This window comes from Seriola lalandi, unplaced genomic scaffold (genome assembly GCF_002814215.2).
Source record: "Seriola lalandi dorsalis isolate HSWRI2012SDOR001 ecotype SW California unplaced genomic scaffold, Sedor1 jcf7180002053538, whole genome shotgun sequence".
Lineage (NCBI taxonomy): Eukaryota > Metazoa > Chordata > Actinopteri > Carangiformes > Carangidae > Seriola > Seriola lalandi.
This window is the reverse complement of record NW_019524091.1, coordinates 779480-802618: the sequence shown is the minus strand read 5'-3', so window position 1 is coordinate 802618 and position 23139 is coordinate 779480. Positions and strand designations below refer to the sequence as shown.

The 23139-nt window shown below is 41.1% G+C and overlaps 1 protein-coding gene across 4 annotated transcripts in view; it reads right to left on the bottom strand.

Moving 5' to 3' along the window:
- Positions 1-3332: 3332 nt before the first annotated feature.
- igf2bp2a (insulin-like growth factor 2 mRNA binding protein 2a) overlaps positions 3333-23139 on the bottom strand; it is a 46103-nt gene continuing 26296 nt past the window's right edge. For 2 of the 4 annotated variants that reach the window (XM_023401183.2, XM_087172643.1), the window contains exons 4-16: positions 20508-20559; positions 17021-17084; positions 15716-16006; positions 15234-15368; positions 12320-12442; positions 10329-10464; positions 8467-8604; positions 7844-7912; positions 6955-7077; positions 6399-6473; positions 6053-6184; positions 5434-5547; positions 3333-4185 (exon numbers count right to left, since the gene is read on the bottom strand). In XM_023401183.2, coding sequence (XP_023256951.1) covers positions 4087-4185; positions 5434-5547; positions 6053-6184; positions 6399-6473; positions 6955-7077; positions 7844-7912; positions 8467-8604; positions 10329-10464; positions 12320-12442; positions 15234-15368; positions 15716-16006; positions 17021-17084; positions 20508-20559 — 1551 coding nt within the window. In that variant the 3' untranslated portion in view covers positions 3333-4086. Of the gene's footprint in view, positions 4186-5433; positions 5548-6052; positions 6220-6398; positions 6474-6954; positions 7078-7843; positions 7913-8466; positions 8605-10328; positions 10465-12319; positions 12443-15233; positions 15369-15715; positions 16007-17020; positions 17085-20507; positions 20560-23139 lie in introns of those variants that run through there. The other 2 variants (XM_087172642.1, XR_015436924.1) reach the window with 2 other exon arrangements.

The window sequence follows — 23139 nt, the reverse complement described above, 5'->3', positions numbered from 1 at the left end:
AACCACATTTTTAACAGCTAGTATTATTGGTAGTGATCTAACAGGAATGAATATTAAAGCAAAGAATCCAAACTACTGCTCCAGACATACTGCATTATTAAATCAGTGTAACTGACGAGCAAACCAGATCAACAGAAAACAAGGTAAAGCCTAAACTATCCAACCACCGTGTGATATGACTAACAACACTGTACACTGTCCTCAGTGATGTGTGTGATTGTGGTTTTCTGGTAATGAATATTAATGCCTAGCAACACCCCACAAAAACCTAGAAACAAACTATCCTTGGAAGTTAAAAAAAAAAAAAAAAAGTTTACTACCATCTTGACAAGTTTCGCCTCAGATTGCGGTTGCCTCACAGATGTCTCAACAACCAGGATGCTCCGCTCACAACACCACAGCGAAAACCGAACCAGCTAGAGGGAAACCTGCGCTTATAAAGAGCCAAAAACATAAGAGAGACAGAGGTCTGAAGCGTCCTCCGCAATGCAAGAAAAGAGCCTCAACTTCAAAACTGCTCTTAAAAAAAAAAAAAAAAAGAAACTACTCCTGACAATCAAACAAACCATGACTGACAAACTACAATTTCCAGTGCTACTGTGGAAAGCCGTTTCCTCCTCGACATGCCCTACTACAGTGAAGCAGACCACCACAGGAGTCATGCGTTCGAGTAGAAGCACCGTACTGCATTCGTGTGGGTAAGGTCAGGGTATTTTAATCAGGTCTGGTGAGCTATTGTCATCAGTATGAGGTACTGTACCGGCTGTGGAGAGGCTTGCTGAAACAGCCTCAGGCATTGTGTGAGTTTCATAGACCTTTATGTTTTATTTATTTATTTGTTTTAGCACTGCTAGTTTGTGTTCACTGGGACAAAAATGATCCACCTTATCTGATGACAACAGTCTGCCCACCAAAGTTAAAAATCAGCTCTCAACAGTCAAAAGAACCCCAAAGACAAACACTAACTTTCACTATATCATTCATTTATTTAATACTTTTGCCCTACATCGGTTTTAGTAACTAACGTCAGCCTTGGATTCTGAGAGGTAATTCTGAAATGTACAGCACAAAAAAAAAAAAAAAAAATTAAAATAATATTGGTAGATTGATGAGAAAAGCATATAGAGGTCATTTTTGAGGGAAGCTGTGACGCTCTAAACTTCTCCCACCATCTCGCACAATGCAGGTGCAGACTGGTAAGTGTTATAGAGAGACGATGCATTTATGTGTGACTATTGTACATGTTTACAGATATACAGTTATCTTGTCGTACACAGTGACATTTCAACGACTAGAGTTGTTCTACATTCTCTACACAGAAGACTAGGGTTTTACACCATGTTCAAGAGTCCTGTCAGTGTATTTTTGCAGCTTTGTGTTTTCTTCAAATCAACCCCAGAGTATGCTGTTATCAAATAGAGCTGGTAAGATTGGGTTGGGTTGTTATAAAATGCATTTTTTTCACAAGTGAATGAACTTCATTGTTTTTGTTTTTTTGTTTTTTTGTTTTTGTTTTTTAAGTCTCAAAAAACCTGGAGGTACAGTTGGGAAAAACAGGAGGTACAGTTGGTTAGTTTCTGTTTCTATCAACCGATTTGTAACTTTTTTTTTTTTTGTCTTTCTTTGATGGTGAAATCAGTACACAACATCCACATTCAGAACCACTTCGGACAGGTATGTACCCCTTAGATCCTGCTCTTCATTCCTTTCTAGCAAAAAAATCGACTTGGAAATCCTTTGACGTGTATCATTAAGAGGTTGTTTGGCGTCCAGGCAAAGACAGTCCAACAGAGTTGACTACGGTTTACAAAGTTTCACTAGTCAGCTGGACCTGAAGAGCTTAGAGATTACTGTAGATCTTTTCTCTTGATCTATTTTTTTTTTCATTAAAAAAGAAAATTAAAAACGCTCAAAATGATCAACAAGGTTAACAAGGCATACAAAATGTGGAAAAAGGGGAAATGAAAGATTGGACTGAGGTACCCTGAAGCCTGAGGTAGATCACAATACTGACATGCGCACTGTTCACATCCTGACCAATGTTAGCACGGTCGTTCACTTTACTGTTCTCCTATTTTTTCAGGTTTTCATTTATATTATTATTCATAGTCTAGTTTTCAAGAAAATAAACACTTCCCTTCAAAATAATATGGCAGTGTCCCACTGAGGAAAAAAAGAAAAGGACTTTGTTTTCTTTTTGTTTCTTATCAATAGCTCTCATCACAAAATAGGAAAAAAATAGATTCATAAATATTACTCTCTCTTTTTATATATATATACACACACACATGCGCACACGCACACACACATACACACACACGGAGGAAGCTGTGCGTATTGGCAATAACCTTGCGTCTGGAAGATGAAGCTGATGGGTGATGTCTGAAAGGTGACAAAATAAGGCAACAAGCTTCCATGGTCTCCAAAGTAAAGCACAAAGGGACACCAGGACCCGCGTGTCCAGCGTGCTCGTAGAGCAGGCGGCCAGCTCGCCAAAATAAAACAGCAAAAAAGTGAAGATGAAAGAAAAGAGCGAGAGTGAGAATGACAAACGTGTCTGTGCCTCTGGCCTGGCCCTGCTGGACACGGCAGGGGCGATATTTTCTAAAAAGGCTGCATATTGTACATTCACAGCTGTCATGCCGTTTTAGAACGCTCCCTGACAAGAGAGGGTTAAAGCCAAACGCCGCTGCGGTCACGTTTGCGGTTGTGTGTGTACCACAGGTCATACAGTGCCTCCCTATAACCCCCCCCCCACCCCTTTTTTTTGGGCCCTCAGCTCACATTTTGTGCTGGCCCTTGTGACGTCCTCATAAGGCCGAGTGTGTGGCAGTGCACATTCAAAAACAACTGGTTGCCTGTTAACAAGCAAAGGTGCACCTTTTTTTTCTTTTTTTTTTAAGACGTCAATTTTTGCTCTGATCGTCGAGGAGAATGCCTTTAGAGACATCCTTTTGATTTTTTTTAATATATGAGGACAACAAGCATGAATGTAGATATATTCTACTACTGTACAGCATGGGAGAGTGATACCAGTTTACTGGTAAAGAAAAAAAAAAAAATCCCTCGGTGGCTTTTAACCTCTGTTGAGCGAAAGTGGCAGTGTTTTCAAAAGGCTACTGAAAAAAAGTGTTTCTTGACAACAAATATTTTTACCCTATTAAAAAAAACATGATGCCCGATGAGAGAGAGTGATGAGAAAGTGAAGCAGAAATTAGCAGAAAAAAAAGAAATGAAAAGAAATAAGTGTAGCATCAGATATGAATGGTGAGAGACATTTCAAAGGGACGTTATCTTTTGCGTTGGCACACACACAGGCTTGTTACAAAGACTCAGAACCATTCACCATATTTACTTATAGGGGATTTCTTTTTTGATTTCAGTGGCCTAAAGTGTGAACAAACAAGGGGAACTGCTTTGTGTGGCTGTCACAGCCCGATCAATGTCAGGAACAAGCAAAATATTAAAAACTACACCAAGTCGTACTGTCATTTTGGTAGAAAAATAACAGTGCATACTCTCAGTGTGTATCAATATACTTTTCTACTCTGTATTAATACTGCTAAGGATATTTAATCTCATCTCAAACTCTTGTAAGAGAAGGTCCATTGTCACTCGCTCTCATTCTAACCCAAAATATCAATCACAATGCCTTGTATATGCTCATGTTAATACAGTTGCTTTATCCATTTGTTAGGCCTATGTTAGTCCAACTAAAGAGATAACGTTATGCAGGGCGACATACTATTTCCTGTTTACCTTTTTTTTTTGACTGTGAAGACAACAGTTCCCAATTCTCTGCCATTTCCATCTTTCCTATAGATTTTTTTGGTCTTTTTTTTTGTCGTATTATATCAGTACGGTTTCTCCCACTCTATCTGCTCTCACAGGGCTGGCAGTGCACACAATGCCCTCAGCCTTTGGCTCTCACTTGTCTCCCCCCTAGTAAAGTTCTTTGGTTTTGATCCCGGTGCTGCTGGTCTGCCCTGCATGTCCCCCTTGGCCTTCGCCTTTGTCTGGGTAGGTCTCTGTCCGTTTGGGAGGGCTACATTCATTGGCTGGCGCCCACTGAAGCCACCCTGCTGGTCACTTGGAGTGGTGCGGTGACACAGCGGCGCCCTGCTGGTGTTTCTGTTCCTGCTGTTTGACCTGCTGTATGATCTCCCGGATCTTCCTCTGTGCAGTCTGTTGCAAAGACATCACATGTAGGATGAGGTGTTAGCCGAGCGACGATACAAGACACGGTGTCCGTATGTAAAAAAAGGGACAGTAAAGGGAAGGACCACCACAATGTGAAAAAATGGGAAAAGTGAAAAAGACTGATTGAATTAAACCCTATATGTAAATGTATCTGAAATTCAGAGTGTAAGAATTGATATATAGATAACTGTCAAGTTTATATTAACAGCACATTATGCCTTACTATACTATGATACTCTATGTATCTGTCTGTTTGTTATTATTGCATTACTATATGCTCAGTATGTGTGAGTAAAAGTAGTTTTAAAAAGCTGGTCAGAAGTGAAAAAAAAAATTTACATTTAAATCTAATTCATTCTTTTTTAGTATTTAGACAATGCACCTTCGGTAAGTGTAAGATTAATGGGTTAATAGCATCTGTAGTTGTATGTATGTATGCTAACAAAATAATTGCCAGGTATCAATAGTCGTCTGACAATACAACAATAGATTTTCTGGAACTTTCAACCACATAACACAGTCTTCATCAACAGATAGAGGGTGCCCAGTTGCTATGGAGACAGATGTGAAAGCTGAGGAGCTATTATGATTTCACGCATAGATCCATCTCCATAACAACTGAGCAAAATCCATCTGCTGATTAAGACCATGTGATACGGTTGTAAACGCCTAAATAAGTTAGTTAATGTTCTTGAGTTGGGGTTGTCAAAAAAAATTGTTTGTTTATATCCCTATAATAGGTATGTATATGTATATATATAGAAAGGACTGTGTGTGTGTGTGTGTGTTTTACACCTTTATCATTGTTTTCTGTCACAATCGCATCTAAGATATTATAGTTTGACTTACTTTACTTATTTTGTTCTTTTCTTGTAAGTTTCAGCTTATTTTTGCACTTCAACTGCAGTTGATAACTACTAATAATAATTAGCCCTGGCTGCCGAGTTGAGCACTGACACGAAAAAATGATGCTACAGCTGAACAACAGGTGAGGATAGAGATAGTTCCAAAAAGAAACATGCTTCAGCATATTTTGTGGTTATTAAACACACAGCTGCTAAATTAAGGCTTCTACTTGAGCATTATCAATACTGACATTACCCTACGTTTTATGAGTACATGCATGTCGTGCATTTGTTTGTTGTGGATTAAATCCTCCACCACTACCACCTGCACACCCAGTTGCCACTGCATTAACGAGAAATGCAGTCATTATTTTTTTTTCTTTCTTACCTGGCTGGCAAAGAAATGCCCACTGATTTTCACAAAGACCTCGTCATTCTCGTCTGGAGTTTGGTCCCGCGGTACGATGACCTCTGCACTCGTAAGGTTCTGGAGCTCGTTTACCTGAAAAATAGACACAGACGTCAAGAGGTCATCGTCTTGCTCTGAATGTCACCTGCAGCCTCACTTACATAACACACTGATATCACACACTGGGAGACAAGGTATCAAATGATGGTGAACTGTATCTGATGAACCCGAGCAAAGACGGTGGTACATCATGTGCAGTAATCATTGGTCAGGAGCACACTTGCTGTTCATTTATTTACTGTGTTTGTTGTTATGCAAATATAAATACTGGTTAATTTCAATTAAAAACTGCGTGAGTTACTTTTGAGTAAAGAGATGTTCGAGTTTTTCCCAAGCAGAGTTCAGACTGCAGTCTCCTGGAAGTTTTCTGATAATTACGGGGATCCCAAATGTAAAAATGCACAATTTGAATAAATATAAAACAATGGACGTATCCAAAAAAGACTTAGGTTAGACACAGATTAAGTATTGTCAGTATATGCAACAGTTTGTTTTCCAATCTTGACCATAATTTAGTTCAATTCAAGCAACAACTCACCGTCTTGCCTCCTTTACCAATGACCCTGCCAGCTGCAGTTGAGGGAACCTTGATGTGCGTCTCCAGTTTGACCTCCTCCTTCGCTGAGAAGAAGTTCTCCTCTTTCAGCTTCCCAAATATCCGACCTTGGGCCTGGAATACAGAGGAGGGTATGAGGCAAGGAGAGACTGGGGAAAATGGGGACACACAGTGATCCACTGCTGTTTACTATAATACTGTACAGGACAAATGAATGATTTTTGACAAATATTTATGAATTTAGGCGCAGCAATTTCCTCCAAAATTTCAGCATCAATCGCATTTTTATATGAATATTCCTGCACACAATCATAGTGGTTATTTTTACCTTAAACTGAGCCTCTGGAGTTCCAGTAATGATAACCATCCTCTCAGTAACGTCTGGGCTCTCAGCTGGGGCAATCTGACATACACACAGAGAGACAAATTATGGAGACAAAAAAGGAGAAAATCTGGCCAAAAGCTGGTCCTCTTGTTCTGTGGTAATTCAATGCAAACCACTGAATCATCTGAGAAACCTGCAGTATCCTGAGAAAAGCATGAATTGCCTGTCATTGCGTTACAAGGATGCATTGACCAGCTGTCCCACCTCTCCAGACGGAGCTTCAGGGGCTTTCTGAATTGCTCACTTAACTAGTCATCTCCTTTTTCTTCTTTGTTTTTGACCATAAATAACTAACATCCTCAGCTGTGGTCCATGAAGTGCCGCTGACTCAGCCAGCACTCACCAACTTAACGACCTTCATGCCCGATGTGAAGCTCTGAAAAATGTGAGGCATGTGTAACTTGTGTTTGAGGATTCAACTCTAAATGTTGATGAGAGATGGTTCACACACACACACACACCCCCCCCCCCTTCTCATTGAAGTCTGGTAAAAACCCACCTTGATAGAAGCTCCAGCGAAGTGGGCGAGTTGTTTGATGTGCTGGCCCTTCTTGCCGATCAGGGCCCCGACTGCCTGAGTTGGAATAAAGAGGTAGACAACCTCCTGTTCTGGAGCCTGTTGCTGAAAAAAAAAAAAAAAAGACCACACAGGAAAAAAAATATTTTACTACACTTTAACTAAACTTTCCTGCTGATGGCGGCAGAGGAAAAAACCTTTGAAACTACTTTAAATAGTTACAGAAATTCTGATTTAAGTTGTCAGATACTTGAAGAGCAGCCGAAAACGATGACACCACATGCAACGAAAGCTAAACTGAGCTCTCTGTGAGGGTTTTCTCTCTGGGTAAACATCCCGCTCTGGCCGAGTCTGAATGGAATATTTCCTATTAGGGCAGATGGTTGCCCTATGTTTTTGTTTTTCTTAGCATGGTAACACTCATGTACTCGAGGTTTATAAAGTGAATTTTTACGAGCCACAACTCTGGGCTGAAAAGTCCCCTTCCAGAAATATTTGTGGTGTTCTGGTGACTGGGCGATGGGATGCAGGAATGCCAGACCCACTGTCCAACACAGACGCTGACTGAGAGGTTGCAACAGCCTGTTATTTACAGTATGTCTCGATTGGTCCTATATCTTCCTTTATTTATCTATTCTGTGGCAGGTTTCAAGGAAGTGGGTGGATTTTTTTTCTCAACGCAAGAGGAAGAAAACAGTTACATCCTAAGTGGGAGGCTTTTCCAAAGCTTCTGGTGTGTAACAAATGTGGTTTTAAATTGCCACCAACTATTACAATAATTATCTAGTAGCACAAAAGGACAAGAAATGAGCTGGAAAGTCTTTGATCACCAAGGCAACACTGACTGTAGTGCAGATTTTAGGCAACATACTGAGTGCTGGTGGGTGATGGCACTTGCTGGAGGAACCCCGTACAGGCCACTGAGATGTGAAGAGTGACTCTGAAAGTGAAGTGACAAGCAGGCCGATCAGATGGCACATAAACACTCACAAACGCACACTTTAAAAGACACATGCATGTACACAAGTCAGGCTCTCACTAGGGGGGAATTTCAGGCCATAAACTCACAGTGAATCACACACTGACTTTCTTGACTACGAAGCACGCAAATACATTCTCACACTCTGTCTCACACTGCTTTGGCTCGCCCTCATCAGGCAATGAGTGGAGACTTTGTTTTACAGACAAACTGACTCATCTCTGGAGAAGATGGGGGAATTCTGGCTGTTTCAGACTGCATACAACATCATGCAGGAAGACCTGAGTCAACAAAGTATTGTTTTTTCAAAAAGCACTTCAGGGGCAACCTGGTTTACCATTTGTTGGAAACAAATTACAATAACAAGTCAAAACTAATCCCCACAGGAGCTGTGCATCATTTTGCTGGGCGAGAAAAACCGATGTTGGCAAAGTCACTCTAAAAGAGGCATTTAAAAAAAAAAAAAAACCCTCAACATTTTATGGTTGAGTGCAGAAAAAAAAGGGCATACTCACTAAGAATGGGTTGTATCCTGCTGGTGCAACAGGGGGCACTGCACCGCGTGGTCCAGCAGCAGGGGGCAGCACTGGGAGACCAGAGGAGAAGATGCCCAGAGCGTTCAAGTTCAATCCTGGGATCAGGTTGGCCTGTTGCTGTGCAGAAGAAGAAGAAGGGAGGCACAGGCAGATTTTAGCCATGAGTTACAAGAAAGAAGACGAAACACTAGGATTTCATTAAAGCTCACTGATTTTTTTTGGCGAGGGGGGTTTTGGGGTTTTTTTTTTCAAGTTTTTATAAAGGAGCAGATCAGTTTAAACAGATTTTAACATGGATTTTATCTCGTCAGACATTTGCAAGTTGTTCTGATTCCTGCAGCAAGAGGACACTGACCACTATAGATTAAAGTAAAAAACACAACACGGAAAATCAGCAGCTAATGAGAAGGGGAGAGAAAATGAGGAGAAAACATAAATGACTCCTTCACTGTAAGTATTTTCTTTAAACCTGTTTTTTAATTTTTAAAAAACAAAACAATAATTACCAAAATTGTTTAGGCTTTGGACTATTGTTTGGATAACACAAGTAATCAGAATATATTTGTGTTTGGAAAATTGTAACATGCATTTCTCGCTATATCATTTGGTAAGTTATTGTCCAATTATTGGGAAACTAATCTGCAGTTTGACTCACAATGAAAATTGCGGTTTCATTCTTTGTTGTGTGACCTGTTCCTTTACTACCACTTACTCCACCACATAAAACTGTTACTTTTATTTGTGTCACAAAATTTAGTGAATTTAAAAGTTTCAGATAAATGTGCTTCTTTATGGGTTGAACAAATTCTCCAACTTCTTATGATAAATAAACCAGGCTGTTTTTTTTGGGGGGGGGTTTTTTAGCTCATGAAAAGTTGATGCTCTGAGATACGTGGTTTTCACAGGACAGTATGCTGTTGCTTAACAAAAATATTCTTCCCTCAAAGTCAAGTCAGCTATTCTGGTTTCATGCCCGTGACAAGACACGCGGTCTCCTTTCACTTCCTTGTTCCCAGAGAGCTTTGTGTAATATCCGCAGAATCACGCTAGATGGCCCTCACCGCTTACTGTAGACGCTCAGCCTGGCAGGTGCCAAAAAGTGCTCACGCCAGCCAGAACAATTCAACCGCATGCTGCGTGTTACTTCTTGATGATTATTCCCGAGCCAATATTTGGACAGTGAAAATGAAGGAGAAAACTAGCAGCAAAAAACAGACACTTTGATGCTAAGTCTGAGTCTCTCCACAAGTTCAGCAACATCACCCTTAACACAATCACACTGTCCACATTCATCTCTGTGCTGTGCGTTCACTGTGTGATAGCATCGCTATCTCTCTTCCTCTGTGGTTGACCTCTCTGGCTGCAGCACCAGTGATGTCATCAGGGCGGCGTGAAAGAGGAGCTGGGCGAGAGAGCAGCCTACAGATATCAGATGGATGCTGGGAAACGCAGTGTGTTACAGCAGGAACACAGACACACGCAGCGGGGAAGAGAGCATGAGTCAGAGGCTCCACATACACATGCACACGCACACACACGCACACGCACACACACACACACGTCCACAGACATGCTGTGCTCAAACACTCGAGTCACCGATGAGCTATTCAGCGATCGTTTACTGTCATCCGTTTACCAAGCGCACAACAACGGGTATTGCTAATCCTGGTGGTAACATGTACTGAATGGGGAGGTGATATTATCTTTTGTATATGACCACTCCTCTCTGTTGTTCACCTGTCAGTCTGTGTGAGTCAACCTGGGATAAGAAATGAGACAGACAAAAGACACAAACATACACACACACAAACACACACACATACACACTGGAAATAACTCACGTTTATAGCAGCAATGTCATTCTCGTAGGCTTCCCTCAGTTTCTTCATGATCTCTACCTCAGCTTTACAACACGCATCCAAGATGCCTTTCACCGTGATGGTCCTTTCAGGGTTGTAAATGGTTAAGTCTTGTAACCTGCGAGGGAGATCACACGCACACACAAAAATGAGCACATGAATATGCAAATAAAAATAAAGAGAACAGGCACACTCATATTCTGCTCACATGTTTTCTCAGAAGGTGGAGGTGACTGAGCTGCTTTTAATTGGATTTCCTGTCTCTGTTTTTATCTAACGTAAGCGTTAACTGAAGGCTGCATCATCAACATCAAAACTGGCATCAAAATTTCTTGCTTAGCAAGCAAGAAATTTAGTAGTTGGAGGACTCACGGGACGCAGGAAAAGAATGGTCAAAACTGAAGCAGCAGAAACTTAGATTTAAGTTCCCTGGTTTGGGTCAAACTCCGAAAACATTGGATACTACACTTCCCATCATGCAACTCGGTGCATTAACGTTATATGAGTCAGATGGTAGAGTTGTAAGGGATAAACATGTTAATGACCTTTGAGTTTTACCGTCGGACAACTCAAGATGACTACATGACTGCAGAGCCGGTGAAGCGCATTACAGTACAGTGACTAAAAGTGGGTTTAATTACATTGAACAACAGACTGTCGCCGAGGTAACACACCCATATTTGGTCGGTTTTCGAGCACTTCCCCATAAAGTCAGAAATTACTAAACTTACAATTTCACATCCCTAGTTTGTAACTTATTTGATTTATAAATCTATAGTCTCCGAGCCCAAACTAAGATAACCCTGATGACATGTTCAGGGTCATTTTCTTTTCAAAGCTGCAACAGAGACACAACAGACGTCACACAGCTCTCTTCACAGGCTGAGTGCTCCTCATGAAGAGTATTTGTAGAACTGGAGTGCCCCTTTAAGCAACAATTTTCAGGACGTGAATATCAGAACAGTGAGAGTTTAAATGGATTCATCCGTTCTTGTTATTATTATTTAAAGAGAAAAGAAGAACAAGAATATCAAGAGTGAAAAAACACCGCAGGAAGACATTTGGCTTGAAATTATAATTTTGTGCAACAGCGAAATCAAGCCAAGCTCAAAATCTTTTTCCCCAAAAGTTGTTCTAACAGTTTTTTTTTTTGCAAAGCACAGATTTCGGAGCTCAACAACGACAATGCTCACTTAGATCTGGTAACCAAAGCTTAACCACAGTGTTACTGAGAAAATAGCAGAGTAGTTATAGCGAAACTGAAACTTTTTTAACAGCTCTGAAACAAAGAAAAGTCTGTTAAATGAATCAAATAAGCGATCGCTCCACAAAGCACTTATCTTGGACAATACACAAATGATAACAGCTTTGGGCCTTTGAAGCAATCCCAATCTATTCTGCCCTCTGTGTTTGAAGACGTGGAGGACAACCTGAAAGGATTTCACAGAACCATCAATACTGAATGTAATGTTTGCCTCTTCTCAAAAGGACCCTCTCCTCCTCTCTGTCTCCCTTCTCAAGGCTCATTACATCCTCAGAGCTCATGGAGACACAGCAATTCATTAGCCATAAATGAACATGAAGGTTGATGAGCACAGTCCGTTAAATGAGGTGTAATCGCCACCTCTCTAATATCATGTTCTGGATTGAAGGGAGCCGTAATCAACTCTTCACATTTGTGCTGTAACAACTCAGTTAAGTGAAACCACATGCTAAAAAGCTAATGAGCGGGGAGGGACGGAGGCGTGGCACCAAGGAGTTGAAATCACTGCATGTTATTTGTGCACTGGTTGGAGTCACTTGGAGTGTCACTGCCGCTATTCCACAAGCGCTCACACCAAAATGTTCAAACACTCCAGTGTGTGTGTGTGTGTGTTTGGTTTCTCTGAAGGTGCTGGCAGTGTAGCCGCGGAGCACTCACTGTGGGCTCGCGTGTGAAAGATGGAGGCGGGAAGTTTGGCTGGGCGACTTACGAGGAGATGGTTATCTTGGTCCCTGTCTCCTCTTCGATTTTCTTCAGGTTGCGGCCCTCCTTCCCAATCAGCCGACCAACCAGGCTGTTGTGGGCGAGGATTTTCAGAGGGATGTCCTCCGTCCTACACACACACACACACACACACACACACACACACACACACACACACACACACACACGTAGGGACACACAAACACACACGCACGCACGCACACACATACACATACACACACACACACACACACACACGCACAGGTTAGGCGAGATGATAGAGGCTAAGTTCTGCTGAGTGTCACTGATGTGGTGTGAGGAATGTGATGCTGTGGTGGGGATGAACAGGAATGTGGATAGCTGCCCAGCTGGAAGTGCTGCTGTAAGCACAGGGCAACCATGTTAAGACACGAGCCCAACCACAACATAAAGTTCATGCTTTTTTCTTTTCTTTTTTTTTTTTTAGACATTTCAGAGAAAGATTTTTACAAGAAGCTGTTTCGATGCTGATTTTCTGCCCCTGATCACAGCCCTTTGCAGTACACAAGGTGCTGTTGCAACAAGCACAGCTCTGTGTCAATGTTCCTAAAAGCAAGTGACAACAGTGAAACTCAGATTTTTGCATTACTTTGTTTTTCTAATTAAAATTTTTTTTTTTATTACACATTTTTCATCCTTACAATAAAAAGTTTAATCCCTCATAATTTTCTAGTACTTTATGTAAATGTTTCCTGGAACTCTAATGAATTTTTATTGCTAAATTAGCATTACATCTAACATATATACAGAATAAGGTTTGCAGGAACAAAGATTGAATCTCATTTATGTGGAAGCCAAAGACCTTTAGTTGAGAACTGTTATTTCTCTCTGGCCGTTGAAGTTGGCATGTTTAAAAATATTGAGGAGGAAAGCAGATTGTGAAAGCGGTGTAATTTGTGTGAAGTGCTGTACTGTACAAATTATGATGATTTAGGTGAGTTAATTTTCCATGAAATGGCTTCACAAAAACGCTGATGAATTCTGGTGCAGAGATGGGCAAAAATGGAAAGGTTGTTTGATTTTGATGTTTAAGTCTCCAGCTTTGCCTCAAATTCATTGAAAATATATTGTGTTACTATCCAATTAATATTTACTCAGATTTTTCAGTTATTTTTCCCATGGTACATGGAATTTGTTGCAGACTATATAGGTGTGAAGATTTTGTTTTGAAAGTTGTTCAGCTGACTGGGGATTGTTGCGTGCATGACTCAAAAATAAAAGTTTTATTCATTTATTCAGTCTTTGTCGCTATTTTCCCTAAAATGTTTTGCCAAATTAGTTTTTTTTAGATTTTTATGAAATTATTGGAAAATAACAGACCCATGACATAAAGTGTAACTGTTTATAAAAAATAAAAAAAATAAAAAAAATAAAAAATCAAGCCCCGGGTGTCTGTATGAACGTGTAGATGGGATGGTAATAGGTTAGTAAAATAGGAGGCGTATAATTTCTGTGTAATCTATATTTCTGTTCTGCAGGACAATTGTGGGGTGTGAGTGTTTGTGGCAGGGTGTGGTGGAGGGGAAAACCAGATGCTGGGGGTTTCTTTTGGGCTGGGTCACAGACTTGATAGTTATGGTGGAGGTGGTGTGGGTGTGTTTGTGTGTGTGTGTGTGTGTGTGTGTGTGTAGGGGAGGGGGCGGCAGGTCAGGGCATGACATAATCTGGATGTGTAGCTCTGTGCTGCAGGGTGAAATTAGTTTGGGGTGAGCTGTGGGGCAAGGGGGGGGGGTGACGTTGCCTGTGAGTTTAGTGGGTCGAGTCAAGCTGGGCGCTCAGCCTCCTTAGACTCTGTGAAATTACAGCGTGGCGGTCGTCATTTCTGCAGGTGTGACACTCAGGCAGGGTCAACAGTTCAGTTGTTTGGTCGGTACACACCAGAGGTGTGGAAGCTATTGTGACTTTTGAAAGTAGGATTAATGATTGCACAGACTGAGCTGACTGATTTCTTGTTGTTAGATTATACAGTATCACATACATTTGGTGGACACGTTTGACAAAAGAAATTTACAACAATTACATTTAAACTCAACAGGAACAAAAGCGCTGAGAGCAATTTTGTTTTTTTTGCTTTTTTTTGTTTTTTAATTTAAAGGAAAATATTGGTGACATTTAGAGTGACTGCCCACTTACTACACGTCTCGGCATGTTGTAATCAGATTGTTTTTTTTTAAACATTTACTATTTGCCCCATTTTTCCAGTTGTTAAGCACAAATTCCAAAATGTCGAAATACTCCTTTAACAGTGTGATACCCTGCTTGAATGTCATCCTAGCAAACAAGAGAAGATGTGGCATCAAAGTTTTAAGCTCTATATTGCTCTGGATGTCAGGAGGTGGACAGCAAGCAAAGTGTGGCATTATGTGTGTTATGTAACAACAAAATAAATAACCTCTGACAAAACATCTTATGCAAATGAAAAGGAAAAGAACGGCTGTGGAAACATTTTTATGATCAAATGCAACAGTTTTTCTTCCGGGTCTTTCAACACTTGATAAAAGAAATAAAAAGACAAACACTGGTATGATGTGTTAAAGGTGAGTGTTGATCCTCAGATCGAGCAGAAGTTTCAGGAGTTTAAAAGGCGCAGTGTCTTGTTAAAAGTATTAAACCTAATTAGACACGTTGGCCTCGTTTCCTAAATGCTAATCTGCGATCACGTGTTAGACTATGGGAGTGTGTCGTGTGCACTGTGTTTACTGTGTTAATGGTGCAAGCGGGAGAATGCACAGTGAGATTAAAAGGTGTGCAGGCAGGTTAAAGGATAAGATTACAGTCCTGCAGACATTATGGCTAATCTCCCTGTGGGATCGTATACATGCACATTTGAGTGCGTTTATGTGCGTTTGCGATTGTTTGTGTATGTTCAGGTGTGGACTCACGTCTTGGTCTCGTTGGCCTCCTTCTGCATGATGTCCAGGATCATACGACAGGCGGAGGAGCAGCCCTCGGGTGTTGAGTGGATGGTGATGGGCTTTTCTGCTGCACCTGCATTTTCCTTCCGATGGATGTCCACCCTGAGGGAGGAGGAGGCAGAGAGAGAGAGAGAGAGAAAATCAAATAAAAAATAAAAACAAGTAAATAATTGTATTTAATAAATGAAAAGCTTTAATATTTAATTTCATGTTTATGTTATCATTTCATATATACTACTTAAATCATCTTCTCAAAAATTATCCGTCTGATGTTTCATTGACATTTGTAGGATAATTATTACTATAGCTTTGCTTAATTTGAAGAGGGCCCATCTTTTTTTCCATCTTCTTTTCATTATGATTGATCTATAGATAGATAGATAGACGTATCTGATGACGTAAAACATTTATTGTATACAAGGGTCATCATCTTCATCAGGTTATCTTACTTGGACTGTGTCTGTTTGGTGACATTCTTGATGGTGAGACCCTCCTTGCCAATGATGGCTCCCACAAACTGAGTAGGCACGAGCATGCGTAGGGGGAAGTCGTGCTGTCTAGGGCGTGGAGCGCCGAAGCCTCCCGAGGGCCCGGGCTGAGAGGCGCCCTGGTCCCGGGACGATCGGCCCCCGCGTCGTGTGCGGGCAGCCTGGACGGGTGGAGCAGCATCCATGTCCATTATATATGACACCTTAAAGGAGCAGTCGTCGAACTGGTGTCCTGTCAACTTCTCAATGGCTCTGGAGAAGATAGGGGCAGAGGGGAGGACAAGGAAGCAATGGCATATCAGTACGGAGGGTTTGTGCAAGTTCTTGAGTGAGAATTTGCAAAATGCTATAATTTGAAGCTTCTTCAAGAAACTGATTAGCTGACTCTTTAAGACTCTGATACACTTGCTCTTAACTGTGTTTGTGTGCACATGATGCTACCTCATGTATCTTGCCTTCCTTCTGAGAATTGTTTGTGTGCATCCTAAGAAATTAACACTAAACTGCTGTTGGAGGCATTTAAGCAAATGATATGTTTAAGGATATGAAATTAAGGCAACAAGCAACAATTTTTAAAGAGAAACTAAAACAATGTCCACACTAAGCCTGCTAACTTTAAAAAAAAAAAACGTCTGTCCGCACTGGAATGCTAAATCTCCTTTTTTTTTTTTTTTTTGCCATCCTCTTTTCTGTCTGCAAACATCGAAACTGCACATCGCACCAAACATCTGGTACAGAGTGGAAACACAAACATTCAAAAAACAATTTAGCTTTTCCCATTTACACATTTTAATTGAACCACTGTGCTATGTGAACAGAAGTATTGACATTTACAATGAGAGATCACAGAGAAAGTCAGAGGCTGTCCTCTTAACTACAGCTGCTGCACACCTGCCCACAAGGACTGGGCAGATTAATGTCATCAATTTCCAAATGCTCAGTTTTCCCTTTAAAAGACTCATTTGAGACCATTTTTAAAAGGTCTGAATGAGAAAAAAAAGCCAAGTGTGGACAGACACGCTGAAATGGAAAAAAAAAGGATGGATTTTTAAATTCAGCCAGCTTTGTGTGGATATACTGTAAATAACGTTGTTGCCACTGCTGCTTTTTTTTCTGCCATCATCTTACACAGACAGCTATGTGAACAATGCTGCTCGTGTTGCAGCTGCTTGTCTGTGCGTACACACACAAAAAAGAAGCAAGTATATCTCCAGTTTTGCTCTTACAACCTGGCTGCATCAGAGTCATTATTTTTTTGCTGCTTACACTTTAGCTTCCTCCTTGGTTGCGTACGTAACATTCACCACTGCTGTTTCTGTGTCAGTGTTCACTGTGAAACAAGACAGAGAGAGAAGGGGGGGGGCAAAAACGTGAGACAGGGGGCCACATTTACACATGTACGTAACAGGTCTTTGTTGTTGCCGTATAGGTGAGTCAGACACGCGTCCAGGTTCCCGCGGTGACCCTGAGAGCCACTTGTCTGTGTGAATCCATTACAGCCATCACCACGCTGGCTGCCCTCCAGACCCCGCTGCTGCCTCTACAGACAGGAGCTGCTTAACACAACAGACTCTCTGCCTCTTGCACAATAACGGATTTAAGTTTCACATGACAGCCGAAACAAAGCGAGCAATCTGTGATTGAAATGAAATGTTCAACAGAGACACACCTTGGGAAGATTTGTGTTCCTGGACTGCTCAGTCACACATACTTCAAAAACATCGGACTGGAAGGTGACTTTGATTCAAGTGTGGCGACTATTTTGATAATGGGTTGATAATCTTTGTCATTTTTCGGGGCAAAACATTTCCTAGTTTTAGCTGCTCCATTGTGAGAATTGTTACTTTTAAAGTGAATATCTGGGTATCTGTGATGTGGACACTTTTCCTTTGTGTCTATTTGTTTGTTTTGCCAGCAGGATTACACAAAACTTTCTGAACCAATTTGCACCAAACTGGGTGGAGATGTGGGGAATGGGCCAGGGAAGATCCCGTTCAATTTTGGTGTGAATCCGGTCAAAAGGGCAAATCCGGGAATTCTATTAATCACATTCCTTAACATTGTGAGCTTCAATATTTTCATCAATTTCTTAGGAAATAGTGTAAGGACTTTGATGTAAAAATTCAGACATATTCATGGTGTTCAGATTTATGAGATTTACAATTACACATTTACAATTTGATGGGCTTGTTTGGCCTTGGCGGAGGTATGTGCTATAGAATGGCACTCAATAGAGGGCGTACCTCCGCCAAAGCCAAACAATCCGACACGTGTCCTTCAGGTTCAGATTATTATCTGAATCTGCACCAAATTGTACAAAGATATAGATCCCAAAGATTTGAATATGTCTGATTCATACAGTGTCAAGTGTCAAATCTCATGATGTTAAAGAAAGTGATAAAAAAGAAATAGACGGACGGATAAATTACATACAAAATGCTTAGTACTGGACTGAGTGCTGAGACTGAGCTGCACATACTTTTATTCTCTACTGTTGTCAAGCGAGAAGGAGGAAAAATTGTATCACCTGTCTGTCTTATAAGATGGATTTCAGATACTGTCCCCTCCCGCTAAGGAGGTTATGATTTCACTCAAGTCTCATTTGTTTGTCGGCAGGATTACACAAAAAGTACAGAACCAATTCAAACTGAACTGGGTGGAGGGATGGAGCACGGGCCAGGGAAGAGCCCATTAAGTGTCCAGATCCAGATCATTTAATATGACTTTCTCACTTTTTCTGATGTCTGGTGCATGCTGTCCGACGCTGGCCTTGGCGGAGGTCTGTGCTCTCTGAGTGTCCTCCTAATTCTGTATTTTGTTGTCATTTATTCGTTTATTTATATATTTTCTTAACCTGTTTTATGTAATTCTGCTTCAGCTTGCGCTTTGCTTCATTTCACAGAATAATCTTTGTCTATTTTGTGGAAAATGTAGCAATCGGTGAGTGTAGGGCGAGAGAGCAACAGTGATAGCGATATTAGGATGAAAAAGAAACACAGCGTGTCTCATTGATGATATACCCTCTGACCTACCAAAGCCTCTGTCAGAGCAGATAATAGCATCTCTGCTTTGTCAGCGATGAAACTCTGTTTGTGAAACTGCTAAATGTCAAAACGTCTACACAGAAGCCACTGCTGTGTGATAGTTAAGGCTGCAGAAGAAATAACATTTTCTCTAGATGCTTTAGACAGCTTAAAGAATGTGCTGATAAACTCCACTGCCAATGTTTGGCAAGTTACCCACAAGGACAAGGTACATTGTCAGTGTCATATAAAGAGGGGAAAGTGTTGGGAGTTTTTTTTTTTTTTTTTTCCTAGAAGGCATCAGAGCATGTCTTTCTGTGAGGGAAAATAAAAACTTCCGAACCTGCTGGTGTGCAGCGGACAGCAGGTTTGGAAGGGTTAAAACTAGTGAGAGCACCCAGCTGGCCTAGAGAGGGTGAGTGGGCAGAGCCTGGCATGGTGCCCAGCCCCCGGCGCTCGCAGCCAGCTCTGCCCCGCCCCGCCGTGCCCTGCCCCGCCACCGGCAGCCTTCACCATGCCACACAAGAACATGGGACTCCTCCAACTAAACCTCACACGGGTAACTAGAGCGGACGCACGGACGCAGGCAGAGAAAAGTGACAAGAAAGGAGGTGGGCGCACAGGAAGTTGAGAAGGCAGCTAAGATGGGGGGACAGATACACAAGCGAAGATGGGTCTCTGGAAGTTTTGATCGGACAGTGCAACTTGTGCAGCTCTGATGTTTGGATAGCCGCGCTGAGGGATGAAGAGGGAAGAAGAAGAGGTAACGCTGTGCCGGATTCTGGGACGGTACACACGAAGTATCCTGTTTAACGGCAGCATCTGGGACACTCTTGAGTAGAGTCATTTCTCTGCTGGGTTTTCCTTTTAGCACCTGTCATGATTACACTGGGTGGTAGTTGGTCTTGGCTGGTTTGACGCACAGAGAGAAACTGTGTGCGTGTGTGTGAGTATTTGTGTATGTGTGTGTTTGTTTCTCCCCATGCGCGTCTACTACTCGTGCATGTGTGTGTAAACAGCCAAAAGTTCTTAGGGATAGCTCTAGTGCTGACTACTCTACACACACACACACACACACACACACACACACACACACACGCACACACACGCTCCTTCAGACAGTGCAAAAGCTTTACCACAGGCGCCTACAGTGTCCTCACCCATTACCACGATGCACCTCCCCAAAACATACACACACACAAACACAGAGGCAGAAACACACACACACATAAATACACACACACACACACACATACACACACACATACACACACACAGACACACACACACACACACACACACACACACACACACACAGACAGACAGACAGACAGACACATTACTAATGGATGTCTGCCATGTCTGCCCACTTCAATCCATACACTGAGGCCAAGGGGACCCGTGGCGATACACAGTGCTTATTATAGAGGCTGCGTGTAATTCAAATGCTCCTCGCCCTGGGTCAGACTTATAAGACACACATGCACACACACAGACAGACAAGATGATAAAAGCAGATTTATAAGGAGAGATGGGTTATGTTTAGATAATGGGTGTGTGGGATGATGGTAACGAGGAAGTCAAGTCACACAGGGAGACTTGACTCACTGGGAGGTCTGCGCGCGTGCATGTGTGTTGCTAGATAGACACGTGTGCATTGAACAGTTGGAGCCAGATGATGATGATGATGATGAGATGAGCAACAAACAGGGAGGAGAAGAGTTCTGTACCTTGTTCCACGTTTTCTACAGTACCATACTGAGCTAGTAGGCCATCCAAAACCTGAGGGAGAAACGAGAGCGGGAGTTAGAGACACAAACGAAACACACCAGCACATTGACATACCCACAAACACACATAGGTCTGATACTTCTAGTGCTTATGTGGGCCAGTGATTCAAGTTACAAGGTAGCAAGTGGAAGCTTAATAGAGAGCCAGAAAGAAACCAGAACTTCAAAACCTCATTCAAAATCCCATTGACCTTTAAAGCAAATTAGTAGAGATCCAGCCTCGGAAACATAAACTTGCCAAACAGTATGTTGTGCAATTTATTTAATTTGTTTGGATGGGGATAGAATCGTTTTATTTTTTTCATGTGACATAATTGGTCATTTAGTATTTCTGTTTTAGCTGCTTTTTACAAAAAAAAACAAACATTTCCCATAAGCCCAAAACCCTTCAGAAGATGCCGGTAAGTGCCTTTCCATCCACCTGCTCGTTGCACATTTTTAATATGGGCATTAAAAAGACGAGTGGAAACGGAAGTTTAAAAAAAAAAGAAGAACATAAAAGACAGAAGTTTTTACACTTGGCAGAGATGGAAACAGTGCGTTGACAAAAAGAAAATGTGTGAAATGGCATTTACGCCCCAATCCTTAAGCTAGCAAATGCATATGAATCAAACAATAAATTAAAATGGTGAGGAAATATGACATTATCTAGGATGTACTACATCAAATATAAAGTGTGTAGCGATCAGTCGGCTCTGAAGTGAGGCTTCATTTTTTATTAATTTTGATATCCGTATCAATATCCTTTCAATATCTGGGTAGTTGTTGCCTTAATTTGTCTTGACAGTTAAAGGAATAGCTCAGCATTTTGAGGAAAAGTGTTAAATGTCAAACTGGATTTGGGAAATGTTTATCTAATGTTAAAGGCTGGATGCAGGTGGAAAAACCACTCCTACCAGCAACCCTAAAGCTCTTCTGTTAACATGTTGTAACCCTGTTTTTCATCCATACACAAACAAAAAAAAATGCATGATCAGACATTTCCATCTCACTCTAAACTACTGCTTCTGAAACATAAACATTTTCCACATATACATGATGAAATAAAATAAAGTACCTACATCTGCAAAGGACCGTCGGGCAAGTTATCGTCAGCCTCTAAATGTTATTTTTTGAAGTTAAGTTACAGCTCGTGTTAATGCAGTGACTTCCTGTTTACATAGTTGATTCCATGATGTTTCCTAGCAACCGATTTAGTTCTTACCAACTGACACATTCTGCAAGTTTTGAAAGTGCAACCTGATTTGGTGAATCGCTGGTTTGAAACAAGATAGGAGTAAAATCTTACACAGGACTTCACAGCCAAGGAAATTAATGGGTTTCAGAATATCAGTAACCACATTCTGGAAAATGCTTTTTATAAAAGCAGAATCCAAATGTAAAGGTCAAAGCGCAAAACTGGAACCTAACTAACCTATTTCCCAAAATGACTGACAGATGCTTTAATACAGGGACAACACACACATCTACACTTAAATGATCTAATCTTTATCTAATGGTGCTAAAGGCTGCTTACATCAGGAATGTTAGTGAGCACAGCTGTAAAACTGGGAGATAGTTTCAGTTGTGATCTGAAAAACAAAAATGGTTGATTTTTTTTTATATAAATAGTACTGTTCACTTAGTAACTGTACAAGTATGAAATATATCTTAGTTTTAGACCAGTTTTGTTACTCTGTTAAACTACAAACACTGATATATAAAAAAGACCATGTATATTGTGACACTGTAGGTTTTTGACACTGAAATACAATATACTGAAGGATGCATTTATCAATCCATAAACAATAGGTGAAATTAGGGTTTACACTTTACTTTTACAGCCCTGACGCCTGACAGGTGCTGTGGTGAAAAAATGTATTCAGATTCTTTACTTAGTAGAAATACCACAATGTCAAAATACTTAATGATAAGTATTGAGTATCTTCAATATGAAATATTAGTCCCTAGAAGACAACAAATACTAAAGAATTGTCAAAGCAGGTGACAAAAATGGACAGGTGACAGCGAGAACATGACAGGAGAACAGGTTTTCTGTGAAATGAGTTGGTGTGAAACTTGGATTTGCAGGCTGCATCAAAATGTTATGGGGAATTATTTGGCAACTTTGCATAATTTGTCAAATAAACGGAGACTGATTTGTCCTGTGGTTGATATTTCTAATTAATTTAATGGTCTCTGAAGTTTTGGGAATTTTATGAGGGAAACAAAAAGCAAGTGCAGCGGGAGACGACCTGCAGGAACAGGAGCAACCCAGAGATACATGAGAAAGAAAGACAGCTTGGACCCCAGCAAGGTTGTGTTGACACACAGTAACAAACACGTAGACGTAGATATAAGCACAGATACAGACACAGACATAGACATAAACACATCCACATCCACACACACACACAACACACACACACACACACACACACACACACACACACACACACTTCAGTCCAAAGACAAATACAATACAAAGGCTGGTGACTCATTGTCAGGAAACTGGTTTATGTGCTACCTGGTGGTGTTCAACTGGGCATCACCGTCTGTCTCTCTCTCACTCTCACACACTCTCACAAACCCC